General features: G+C 46.8%; 1 protein-coding gene across 1 annotated transcript in view; it reads left to right on the forward strand.

The window, feature by feature from the left end:
* The window catches only part of LOC134503457 (glutamate receptor ionotropic, kainate 3-like), a 195,160-nt gene that overhangs the window by 127,229 nt on the left and 55,250 nt on the right, over window positions 1-12,681 (forward strand). Inside the window, exons 4-5 of the mRNA XM_063312256.1 lie at window positions 9,013-9,270; window positions 10,953-11,134. Of these exons, the coding sequence (XP_063168326.1) occupies window positions 9,013-9,270; window positions 10,953-11,134 (440 nt within the window). The remainder of the gene's footprint in view (window positions 1-9,012; window positions 9,271-10,952; window positions 11,135-12,681) is intronic.

Consider the following 12,681-nt stretch of genomic DNA (forward strand, 5'->3'; position numbering starts at 1 on the left):
TGTTGAACACTGTCTGACACGCGGGAGTCCAATTTAGTACTGTCCCTGGGTTTGTGGCTCGCCGTGTGTCCCCAACTCCTTTAGTTTTGAGGAGGTCTGTTAGGGGGAGGGCTATCTCCACGAACCTCCGTGCGAATGACCTGTAGAAGTTCGCGAAGCCGAGGAAGCTTTGAAGTTGGCGCCTGTTACGTGGGCATTCCCAATTCACCACCGCCTCGACTTTTGTGGGGTCCATTTCTATGCCTTCGCCGGAGATTCGGTACCCCAGGTAGTCTAGGCGTGCTTTATGGAATTCGCACTTAGATGGTTTGGCATAGAGTTTCGCCCTTCTTAGCTTCTCGAGGACTTGCCTGACTAGGGTTACGTGTTCTTCGTGCATCTGGGTGTAGATGAGGACGTCATCTATGTAAACTAGTACCCCTTTGAACAGGTGTTCATGCAGTACCTCATTGATGAGCTGCATGAACACTCCCGGGGCCCCCGCTAGTCCGAATGGCAGCACCTTGTACTGAAAGGCGCCTAGGGGGCAGTTGAATGCTGTTTTCCATTCATCCCCCTCCCTGATTCGGATCCTGTAATAAGCCTCATGAAGGTCCAGTTTGGAGAATACTCTTCCCGTGGACAGGTGGGCGAGCATGTCTTTCACGAGGAGTAGGGGGTATTTATTGGATAGGGATGCCACATTGAGGCCCCAGTAGTCGGTGCAGAGCTGTAAGGTGCCATCTTTTTTCTCTCGGAATAAGACGGGCGCTCCGACCAGTGAGCATGCCGGCTCTATGAAACCCCTAGCCAGGTTTTTATCGATGAACTCCTGGAGGGTTGTCATCTCCTTTGGAGTCATTGAGTAAATCTTCGGCCTGGGTAAGGGGACATCGGGAAGCAGCTCAATTCTACAGTCCATCTTGCGGTGGGGGGGTAGTTGGTCCACCTCCTCTTCCCCGAAGACCTCTGAGAAATCAGCATATTGTTCAGGTAGGTCTTCTGGGGTTGCTGTGTTGTCCTGGGCTGCAGCCTCTGCCCGTCCCACTGTGGGGTTTATCCTGCCCGCCGGAACTGGCGCCCGGTACGCGCCGTTGTTGAATTGGAAGGTGCGGGTCTTCCAGTTAATGCGCGGGTTGTTGGTCGTGAGCCACGGTATTCCTAGGACTATGATGGGCCATCCTATGTGGGTTACCACAAAAGATGTTCGCTCGGTGTGGGTGCCCATTTGCAGGGTGACAGGCTCGGTCTGTGTCGTGGCTGGTTTCCCTCCCGCTGTTGAGCCGTCCAGTTGGTGGAAAGCCAGCGGTGTGGGGAGGGGGAGGCAAGGCAGGTCGAGCTTGGCAACTATGTCGGGGTGGATCAGGTTCTTGGAGCACCCCAAGTCCACTAGCGCCGTGGCCGTGGTGGCTCTGTTGCCGAAGGAAAGCCTGATTGACCCCATTATTACGGAGCTTTCGTTGCTCTGTCTATGTGTTTCGTGCCCCTGTCCCATCGCCTGCCTCGCGGCGCGTTTTAAGGCAGGCGGGGAGCGTTTCCCGCCAGCCAGTGTGGGACTTCGGCATCCTCCCCCGCCAAGTAAGCGTCCAAGTCTTCGTCCAGTGTCGCTGTGGCTCCGGTCATCTGGCGGTGGGGGGGGGCGGTGGTGGGTTAGTTGGTTTGAACGTCGTTTTTGGTGCAGGTTTGGGAGCGCTAGTTAGTGTTCGGTTGGAGAAGCAGTCTGCCGCTTTGTGCCCCATTTTCCCGCACTTCGCGCAGGGTCCGCGAGCAAACTTCTTCTTTTGGTACGTGGGACCGGCCAGCCCCAAGTGTGGCATGGGTACCTTTGGGCTGGTGTTTGTTTTGTCCTCTGCCGTCGTCATTAAGAAAGTGCGATGAGCATGTTCTGCTCTCCCCACTAGGTAGATCCAGCCTTGCAGTGTCTCCGGGTCGTCCCAGTAGAGTGCCCATTGGAGTACCTCGCGGCTGAGGCCCCTTTTGAACATCTCTAGCAGGGTAGTCTCGGACCAGTCGTTAATCTTCCCTGCGAGGGCTTTAAATTCGAGGGCGTAGTCCGCGACAGTTCGTGCGCCCTGTTTGAGGGCTTGAAGCACGCTTTTAACCCTCTCCTTGGCTAGCGGGTCCTCAAAATAGTGCTTCATCTCAGTGATGAAGGCGTGGAAGTCAGAGAGGGCAGGAGAATTGGACTCGTACATTTGGACGTACCAGTCCGCCGCCCTGTCTTGCAACTTGATTGCCACGGCTGCGATTTTGTCCACTTCGGAGTCAAAGGAGTGTCCGTGCCGCCCCATGAACTCTCTGGCATTCGTGACGAAAAACGACAGCTTCGCGGGGTTCCCGTCGAAGAAAATGGGGAAGTCCTTTGGGGCCCTGGTGTTCGGTGGATCCCCTCTCCTCGCGTCCCGTCCCATGGCTTCTTCCGCCGGGGAAGCTTGCCGGTTAGCATTTGGCCTATGGGGGTGCCAAGACCCGCTCAGGGTTTGAATAGGGGTATGTACCTGCACAGGTATGTTCCTTTGAGGCATGGAGGACATCAGCGACTGCAGCATGGTCCCGAGGTCCCTTAGTTGGGCCTCCATGGCCGTGAGTCTGGCTTGCATTTCTTGGTCCAAGGTCCGCGCCGCAGCTGTGATTGGACCGGTCGGCGTCTCCACATAGTTGGGCCACCGGTGGGGTTCAGGCGTTTCCGTCCGCTGGTCAGCTCCCTCGACTTGGGAGCGAATCGGCTGGTTCGTCTCTCCATCCTCCACCGCATTTGTTGCAGTTGGGCTGAAGCTCCACGTCTGTGGCTGGGGTGCGATGTGGGGCGGGGAGGTCTCCGCGGGTCTCGGGAGCTATGTTGCTCCCTCCTGTGGTCGGGTCGCCTCTGCCTCCCTCCGGGGGTGGGGCTGAGGCTCGGGATGGGCCGGGAGGGTGTCCGTGGCTCCTGGGGTCCGTGTTGCCTCTGGCCTCTGCTGGTTCTCCTCTGCCTCTCGCCGTGCGGCTCGCCCGTCCTGGCTGCGACGTGTCGGCTCCATCGCTCTCCGCTCGTGTTCTTCTCGCCGTCTGTTCCTCCCGCGGCTCGTTGTTGTCCGGTGGGGCTTGGCAAGGCTGAGTTTATGACTCTCAGCTTTATGTCATGCACTGCCTACTACTGAGTAAAACACAGACACTAATTCAGGGAAGATCAGGTTCTGGTTTATTTCAGCATAGTGCATAGCTAGAAAAAACTGAGAGTGAAGAGAGCGCGCCATTGCAGGGTTTAAATAGCCCGCGCTGGTCAGCGCCGCCCCCCCACCTTGGGTTGTGTCATCCCCCCAAGTCCTGTATGCTTCGTTGCCGGTAGGTGAGGGGTCACGGGGCCCCTGCTGGTGCCCCGGGCTTTGCTCATAATCATTCTCTTCCTCCGGCCGGTGATTGCTGTCAGCTGGGCGATATCCTTTGCATTCCTGCTGACAGCTTCAGGTGTGCCTCGTGATCCGCCCTGTCTTTGTCGCTCTTTCTTCCCCCTTTGTGTTCTCTTGACTGGTTTTTCTGGCCGGGGTCGTTCCCTTCTCCTCGGGGTCTGTGTCTGTTGTTGTGCGTCGCTTTGCTTATCTTTTAATCCCTTACTCTTGTTTCCGTGGTATTGTCATGTGTGCCGTTGTGCTGATGCATTCAGCTCAACGGTGCTCATGACACAATGCGTCTATGCAGGAGGGAGTGGTTATGCTTACCTCAAAAGTGGCAATTGTCCACCCCCTCCTCAAGAAGCCATCACTGGACCCAAAACATCTGGACAATTGTCATCCAGTCTCCAGCCTTCCCTTTTGGGGGAAGGTTGTTGAGAAGATGGTTGGCTTACAACTTCAGAAGAAGGGACCCTTTCATTCTGGATTCAGACCTGGTCATAGCATTGATACTGCTTGCTGATGACCTCTGGTGGGCTTGGTAAGGGGGAAGTGCATCCATCCTAGCCCTTCTTGACCTCTGAGTGCCCCTCAATATCATTAATTTTTTTAAATATAACTTTTATTGAAAGTTTTTAAAAGAAGAGTAAAAATTAATAAAAACTGAAATAGAACAAGAAGAAAAAAGAAGAAAGAAGAAATAAAAGAGAAAGCTAAAGTACAAAAAGAAAAAGAAAAAAGGTAGAAGAAAAATAGAAAAGAAAGAAAAAAGATACAGAGAAGTGACTTCCAATCTTTTTTACAGCAGTTATAAGTACAATTGTAAATTTACCTCTTTCTCTAAAGATGACTCTCTTCTTTTTATAATCTATCTAATCATCTTCAGTTCATTTTTTTTCTGTTTTATGCAAAAAATCCATAAGGGGTTTCCAGTCAGCAATAAATATAGATATTGTCTTTTCTCAATCTGGCCATCTCAGCAAGATCTGTCATCTTCGCCAATCATTCCTACATTGTAGGTATTGCCAATTCTTTCCATCTTTCCATCTTTCTGTGTACAATAATCTTGCTGCAGTTATCCTATATCAAAACAAAGTTCCATGATTTTTTTCTAACTGTTTATCCATCAGTCCCAGGCGGAAAAGTTCTGGTTTCAGTTATATATTAATTTTTAAAATCCTCTGAATCAGTGTATGCATTTGAACCCGAAATCTTCTAGCTTTTTTGCACATCCACCAAGCATGATAAAATAACCCTTTTTGTTGTTCACATTGCCAACACAGATTTGAAGTACCTTTATACATTCTAGATATTTTTTCTGGTGTCATATACCAACGGTACATCATTTTATAAAAGTTCTCTTTAAGCTTATACATAGTGTAAATTTCAATCCTTTCAACCACATATTTTCCCATTGTTCCATCTGTATATTATAGCCAACATTTTTAGCCCACTTTATCATGCATTCTTTCACTTGTTCTTCTTCTGTTTCAAATTTCAATAAAAAATTATACATTTTAGCAATCACATGTTCAGCATTTGAACACAATTCCGTTTCAAATATTCTGTCTTAGAATATTCAATGCCATAAATTATTTTGTCGACTTTGAATCTTTTTGATAACCATAAATAGGAAGACCATTTATTTATTTATTTATTCAATTTCTATAGCTGCCTTTCTCAGCAAGTGACTCAGAGCGGCTTACAACAATAAAAACTATTTCAATTAAAATAATTAAATTACAGAATAAATATACATGGCCACCAAGTAAGCAATGCATAGATGTTAATATAACCAAGAAACAGGACCATTCACATGTTCGGGGCCCCAAACCCAGGCACGTAACCAGGTCTTCATGGCCTTGCAAAAGGCCAACAAGGTTGGGGACATCCTGATCTCTGTAGGGAGAATATTCCAGAGGGCAGGTGCTACGGCTGAGAAGGCATGCCTTCTAGTTCCCACCAACCGACATTCCTTGGCTGACAGGACCTGCAGCATACCCAACCTGCTAGATAGAATTGGATGGGCAGAAACAACTGCCAACTATGTGGCTCTGCCTTCAGTTGCTGTCTTGATTTTGTTTTATTCCGCTTGACAGAATTCTAATACATATCTCATAGTACAGTATGTTAACCAGTTGTGTTTGCCTGTTATTTCTCGTCTCTAAAATGCTTCAGTATCATTAATTGTGATCTCCTTCTGGACTGGCTTAGTGGATTGGGAGTGGGAGGCAGAGGTTGCAGTGGTTCTTCTCCTTTTTCTGGGCCCAGTCCTAGTTTGTGTTGGGGGGAGGTGTCAAGACCAAGACCAAGCTTTGTGAGATGCCTCAGGGCTCTTTCTTCTCCCTGCTCCTATTTAATGTCTACATGAAGCCTCTGGGTGAGAGCATCTGTTGGCACAGGGTAAAGTATCATCAGTATGCTAATACAATTCTGCCCTGGGCTGACCTAGTGATGCCATCCAGGTTCCTTCCCAGTGTCTGGAGGCTAGCCAGAGGTTGGGTGAGGGAGAATAGGCTTTGTTTCAACTCCGGCAAAACCAAATGGTTGTGGATCTTGAGGCACCCCCAAGACCTGTAGATTCTTCATCTCATTCTGAGTTGGGCAGCATTCTTCCAGTCAAAGTTGGTGTGCAATTTGGAGGACTTCCTGGACTTACAACTACTGTTCAAAGAGCAGGTGTCCTAACAAGCAGGAACCATGCTGAGACGAGGAATAAATCTCTAGTGTTTTATTGCTGCTACATTAGACAGAAAATCCTAACAAACTGAAGAAACATGGGAAAACCCATACAGATAAACCCCAAAAGTCAAGGCAGGTCTGTTCTGTGTCTCTTTGAATGACTGCTCAAATCCTTGCTACTATGCATGTGTTTTCCCCCCTGGATAGGGCCCCCCTCCTGCTCACCATCAGTGCTCATGACATCAGGTGACAACTATGGCTAGGAGGAACTTTGCACAGGTTCATCCTGTATGCCAGTTGCACCTGTTTCTGGACTGGTAGGCCTTACTCATATTGACTCATACCTTAGTCACCTGAGATGTTTGGATTATTATAATGAGTCTACATGGGGCTGCCCTTGAGCAGCATTTGGAAGTTACAGCTGGCCCAGAATGCAGCAGGGTGGGTACCCTTTGGCATTTCATGATACACTCATGTAACACTGCTGCTCGGTGAGCTGCACTAACTCCCAGTGGGCTTTGGGGAGCAATTCCAGGTGCTAGTTATCGCCCATAAAGCCCTCCATGGCATAGGCCAGGCTATTTGTGGGACTGCCTGTCTCCACCAGATTTAGTAGGGAAGACATGCTTAGGGTCCTTTCTATCAAGTAATATTCAACCCAGGAGCCATGCCTTCTGTGATGGCCCCAGTACCAGGATCTTAACTTGAGAAATTCTCCAGACAGTCCATTAGGAAGCTTAAAGAATTCATTTATTAAAATCTGATTACACAGGACAGTTGCAAAACTCTGAATAATGTTTTGGTGCCAAAGCATTCAAATTAAATCATTCTCTCTGACATAGTCCCCATCTCCCAAACAAGCCCGTTCTCACTCCTGATCTCCCCCCTCCCAGTTCCTTAGACTTAATTAGAGTCCAGGTGTCTTAACAGCCTGTCCTTGGCTCCAATGGCTTGTGAAGGAATGTGATTAACAATCTTCTCTGTCTGCAAAGTGCAAAAGCTGACATGTGTTTGCTCTTGCCTTGGCTGATTTGTGTAGCAATTGTTTCATGGCAGGTGTGCAAAGAGAGCCTGACACCTTCTTTGATGCAGCACCTATGGAATAGCATTCTCCATGAGATTTGGATGGCTCCCACTCTCTTACCCTCTTTTATAAGGCATTTAAAAGCTGACTGTTCTGACAGGCATTTGGGTCAAGACATTGACAGGCTCTGCTAGTTTATTGGATGACCAATTTATTGTTGCTTTGAGGAATTGGGAGTGTTTCTCTTCATCCTGAACTGTGGCTGTATGAATCATTGTTTGACTGTAGTTTGGTTTTTAACTTTTTGTATACCACTCAGGTCATTGTTGAGATGGGCAGCCAGATAAATTGTTTAAATAAATAATAAAAATGATGATATATGCAGGGAAGAAAGGGCCTAGCTCCGCTTCTACGTGTATGAAGATCCAGGTGCCAGAGCTTCTCTTCTACATGTAGGTTAACATTTGCATTAGAGATGCATTAAGTTTCAGTGGAGTGATTTGATTTAAAGATGTTGATCAAAATCACTCATGAAAACAGATGCATGATGTGGCACTCTTACAGATGGATTGGAATGGCTTTATCGCCTCACTTCAGCCCCTTCTCTGGCCCTTCAGTGGCTTTCTGTACATTCAGTGCATAAACAAAAGCCATTGGACTCAAAGTGGGATTGAAGCAGATTGGCCTTGCTTGATGCACGATGATGTTGGTTTTTTTTGGTGTCTCTTTGATTGGCAAAGCAGATCAGGTTGCTTTAATGGCTCAGAATGAAGCATTAACACAGATTGTGTGCACTCTGCACAGGCCTATTTTGCCTTCTAGGTCTAGTTAAACCTGCAGCCCACTACTGAAGGCCCCAAGAGTCCTCTTACTGTAGATGTCTTCAAATCATCTTCCTTTGGAAATCTTTTTCTTCCAGCCTCATGGTATTCTGGAAACATTTCAGTATCACATGTCATTTTGCCAAAGGATGTGTGTACTCGGTGTGCCACATCTCTGGAAAGATGAGGGGATAACAAATAGAGTCCTGTGCTATAACTCTGAAGATACACAAGTCTTCTTATCTGCCTTTAATAGCATGGAGTGGAAATTCCATATATTTTGATAGCAATTGAACCCAAAGCCAGATCCAGTGTCTGTGTTGTCTTTGTCATATTTGTGAAATGCTTGGCGTAATACAGACTTTGAGTACTTCTTTCCCCAATAGTCTTATACTGATAAAAGCATCATGACATTAAAAATAAATGATGTAAAGGCTTAATTTGATACAGGCTAATATCATCACCAACTTTCCATGTGATGAACCCTCCATGAAATTAGATAGGCAGATAGAAGAGCCAAGCAGGCAGTTTGGGATGAGAGACACCTACCGTTTTTTGTTTTTGTTTTTTTGCTGGGCCTTTTGGTCTTACCAGGAGCCATTAAGAGAGAAGAGCCAAGCCAACCTCAGCAGTTGCTCCAAAATGCATCCTGCTGACTGCTTTTGTCCCCTGCCCTTGGGGTTCCACTATCTGGCCGTTTGCTATGGTGATGCACCAGTTTCACAAACAGCAGAATCAAGGGATGGCTCAATCTGTTGTTTAAGCACCTGTACATCATGCGATTGGCCCTAGCTGCACAATACACCCACCACTGAAAAGCTGTGACCAGTACTGGTATTGGGTGAAAACACAATAGTGGTATGCAAACCATGAAGGAAAATGAAAACTTGAAGCAATAATGAGAAGCTGATGTGTACACAAAGAAGCACAGAAAAATGCACCATGCTTAGTACTAAAGAGTTAAGTGAACTTTACAATTACTTGCTGGTGAGGTGGAATAGCACATAGGAGGCTCTTCAGCCTGGTTAAGGAGGGCTCGTTAGTCAGCTGTGCTGCAGCTTCTGTAAGTACCCTCTAACTGTACCTGATACCCTCCAGAGTAAGTCTGACTGACAGTCTTGATCCCTTTTCTTTCCAGCCTGTGACCAGCTTGCACTGGGTGTTGTAGCAATATTTGGGCCTTCTCAGGGCTCATGTACCAATGCAGTCCAGTCCATTTGCAATGCACTGGAAGTTCCTCACATACAGCTGCGGTGGAAGCATCACCCTTTGGACAACAAGGACACCTTCTATGTCAATCTTTACCCGGATTATGCCTCTCTCAGCCATGCCATCTTGGACCTTGTACAGCACCTGAAGTGGAGGTCAGCGACTGTGGTGTATGATGACAGCACAGGTAAGCTGGGTCAGGGGATATGTCCATTTTCAAAAAAAGTCCCCATTGCATGAGAGAAGCCTCAGGGGAAATTATATTTATAAACTTTATAATTACAAATAATTATATTTATTATAAAAATAATGAAGGCGGGATACAAATTAAAAAAAAATCTGGATGGCAGCTACCATGGGGGTGAACAAATGTTACAGTTGCCCACAGACAGGAGAATGGACTTGCTTGGTCCTGTAGCCAAAGGCTCTTTCAGCCAGCTTCCCTGTGCTTCTTCCTATCCCATGGGAGGGACATCCATGATGGTGTTGTTTCCATTGCTGTGGGGCTGCCCTTGGGCTCCAACTCAGACCATTGCTTGGCAGGGTGGGGTGTGTGTGTGTGTGTTTAGAGAGTGAATATCTCTGCTCTTGAGCCTGAAGACAATGAGTTGCCTTGGTTCCTGGTATCATTCAACAGGATCAGGAACCCTGAAAAAATTCTCCTCTCCCTTGGGGCAACCTTTAATTTTGCATCCACATCACAGGCCCTGTCAGGTGATGGATTCACAGAGCAGGGCCTTTTCAGTAGGAGCAGTAGGATTCCCTCCTGGCAGAAGCCCCTTGGCATCATCTCTACTGAATGGGGGGAGGGGGGCAGTTCAGAACTGCTTGTCTTAAATCATGATTCTGTAGAGATTTTAAGAAATTGTTTAAAATGCGCCATTTTTTGAGGTTCTAGTGGGAAATAAAGCTATGTATAAATACATTAAAAATAGTATTATATGTTACTAAATAATATCTCTAAGTCACTTCAGAGTGGGTACAAATTGTTCTAAAATGAGTGCTACTGGCATAAGAAAGAATAAAATCAGAGGTGGCCTCTTCAAATCTGTGGCAAATGGAACTTCTTAATTTTTTTAATGGGCCTTGGTCGTAATGTTTCTCCTTGGCTGTAATCCGAAAAGGCTGTACCTTCCCCCTGCCATTTGTCTTTCTCAGAGGAAAGGCAGAGCAGTCGGATGACCTCCACCAGATGAAGCTCTCCAGTCCTACCAAGCCGGCTTAACTGCCAGGCTGGGCCTTCCTCTTTTAGGTCTCCAGCAGGTGAGGGTCCAGAGGAGAGAGGACAGGCGATTGCTGCCTCAAGGAGATACCTTAGCCAACAGCACTGGAGAAGATTCCAAATGACTGCATCTGGCATGATAGGCTATTTAATCACACTCACAAGCTCAGCTTTTATTTTCTTAGGTTAAACTTACTGTTGCTGCTACCCTTTGTCATTGCAAAGCCTGCTAACCCACACAGATTCAGTGAGCTTTGTCAGAGCCTTGGGCTGGGCTGGGTTTTTTTCTGAACTGTTTTGGGCTAACACAATAGCGTAATTGCAACAGCAGATTGTGCTTTTGTACAATGGAATAAATTTCCCCTAATGAGCATTTGTCAGAACTTTCAAATCCATTTGACATAGGGAAGATGACTTTTTATGATAATTCCCAGGAAGGTTTTGCCCTGTAAGATTCAGAGTGCTAGCACCAACCTTGGGGAGTCTATGGCACACCAGGAATTCTCCCACTGAAGGGACTCTGTCCTCTCAAGACCCCTCACTCGCTTGTCTTTTCTGGGTGTCTTTGCTTGGGAAGCGGTGGTGTGGGTCAGAATTCCAACACAACTCATGCCTCCTGTTTTGTGTTTGTCCTTGTCTACCCCAAGGCCTTATCCGGCTTCAGGAGTTGATAATGGCTCCATCCAGATACAACATCCGTTTGAAGATCCGCCAGTTGCCCCTCGACACAGAAGATTCTCGGCCTCTGCTCAAGGAGATGAAGCGGGGGCGGGAGTTCCGGATCATCTTTGACTGCACCCACACAATGGCTGTGCATATCCTCAAGCAGGTGTGTGTGTGTGTTTGTGTGTGTGTGTGTTATAAGGCGTTGCAGTTCTATAGCGCTTAGAGAATTGGACTTGAGGGACCTGTTTTCAAACCTCTGCTCAGTGATGAAGCTCCAGTTAGTGATTGTAGTAAGATCTTTAAGTTACTAACCATGCAAGCTTCAATTTAAGGTGGACATGAGATATGAGACATGAGAAATTGGGAGCAAGATCTGAGAACAGCAAGGGAACCAAAGATGAACTTGGTGGATTCCAAGCATTGGGCAGCTCACAACAATGGCAGGTGCTTCCTCTGCCTTTGTGCCCCATCAGCTGATGTTCAGAGGCAGCCCTCTTTGAATTTGCCTGGAGGGCACATAGAACACCCCAGAGAATGGGGCACAAAGGCAGAAGAAGTACCTGCCTTGTTGTGAACAGCATGATGCATGAAATGGGCTTGCATTCCTTTAAACCTATCCAAGCTACCTATTCCCCCTCCATGTCATAGTGAAAGTGAGTTCCATGAGGTTCTTAAGTTCTGCATGAAGAATTACTGTTTCCCTTTATTTATTTAATAAAATAAAACAACAAAAGGAAAGGAAAAGTGTGTGTGTGTGTGTGTGTACACATGCACACACATATGCATCTCATACATATTTATAGAATTTTACACAAAAAAATTAATAAAGGATGACCATATTTCATTACCAGTTTGATCATCCATACATAGCTTACATCTGAAAGCAACTTGTTTATTAGTTGTGGTTAACATCAGGTCTACAATCCATTAAGTAACTGGGACGGTAATTTAATCTTTCTGATGTCAAAGAACAAGTCTTTCAACAATTGGAAGGGCAGTGGAGAATCCATTTGCATTGTTGCTGGTTTCTTGCTTTCACTTTTTGCATGGAGAAGAACTTCCTGTTCCTAGCCTGAATCTCCTGCCCATCAGGCTCAACCCTGAGCCTAGATTCTAGTACTGTGTGTAGAGGGCAGGTGAAATGGCCTTGAAGGACAGGAGGAAGAGCTGCTACCAAGACAATGGTCAGATAAGTGGGGCTTGAGCCTGGGCCAAGAAAATTACATGAGTAAACATCTCAGTCAGACCTTTCCCTAGTTCACAGGGAGATGAAGGGTTAGGGTTAAGAGGGGAAGCACACTCAGACTTGCAAGATTCTGTTAATGAAGCTGTTGCAATAAAAGTAGTCCTGACCTACAGAGCGTTAGGTCCTTAGTCTGGTCTACCTTGCTGGGCTGACACTATAAGAAGTCTTTTCTTTTCCACTTTCTCCACACATGATTCTATACATCATGCTTAGAAAGTTTAAACCTACCAGACTTGACACCACCAATTTTGCAAAAGGCGGTGGCACTGCAGGTTAAACCGCTGAGCTGCTGAGCTTGCCAATCGGAAGGTCGGTGGTTCAAATCTGTGTGACGGGGTGAAGTCCTGTTGCTAGTCCCAGCTCCTGCCAACCTAGCAGTTCAAAAACATGCAAATGTGAGTAGATTAATAGGTACCGCTTCGGCGGGCAGGTAACGGCATTCCATTTAGTCATGCCGGCCACAT

The sequence above is a fragment of the Candoia aspera genome, chromosome 10, assembly GCF_035149785.1.
Source record: "Candoia aspera isolate rCanAsp1 chromosome 10, rCanAsp1.hap2, whole genome shotgun sequence".
NCBI lineage: Eukaryota > Metazoa > Chordata > Lepidosauria > Squamata > Boidae > Candoia > Candoia aspera.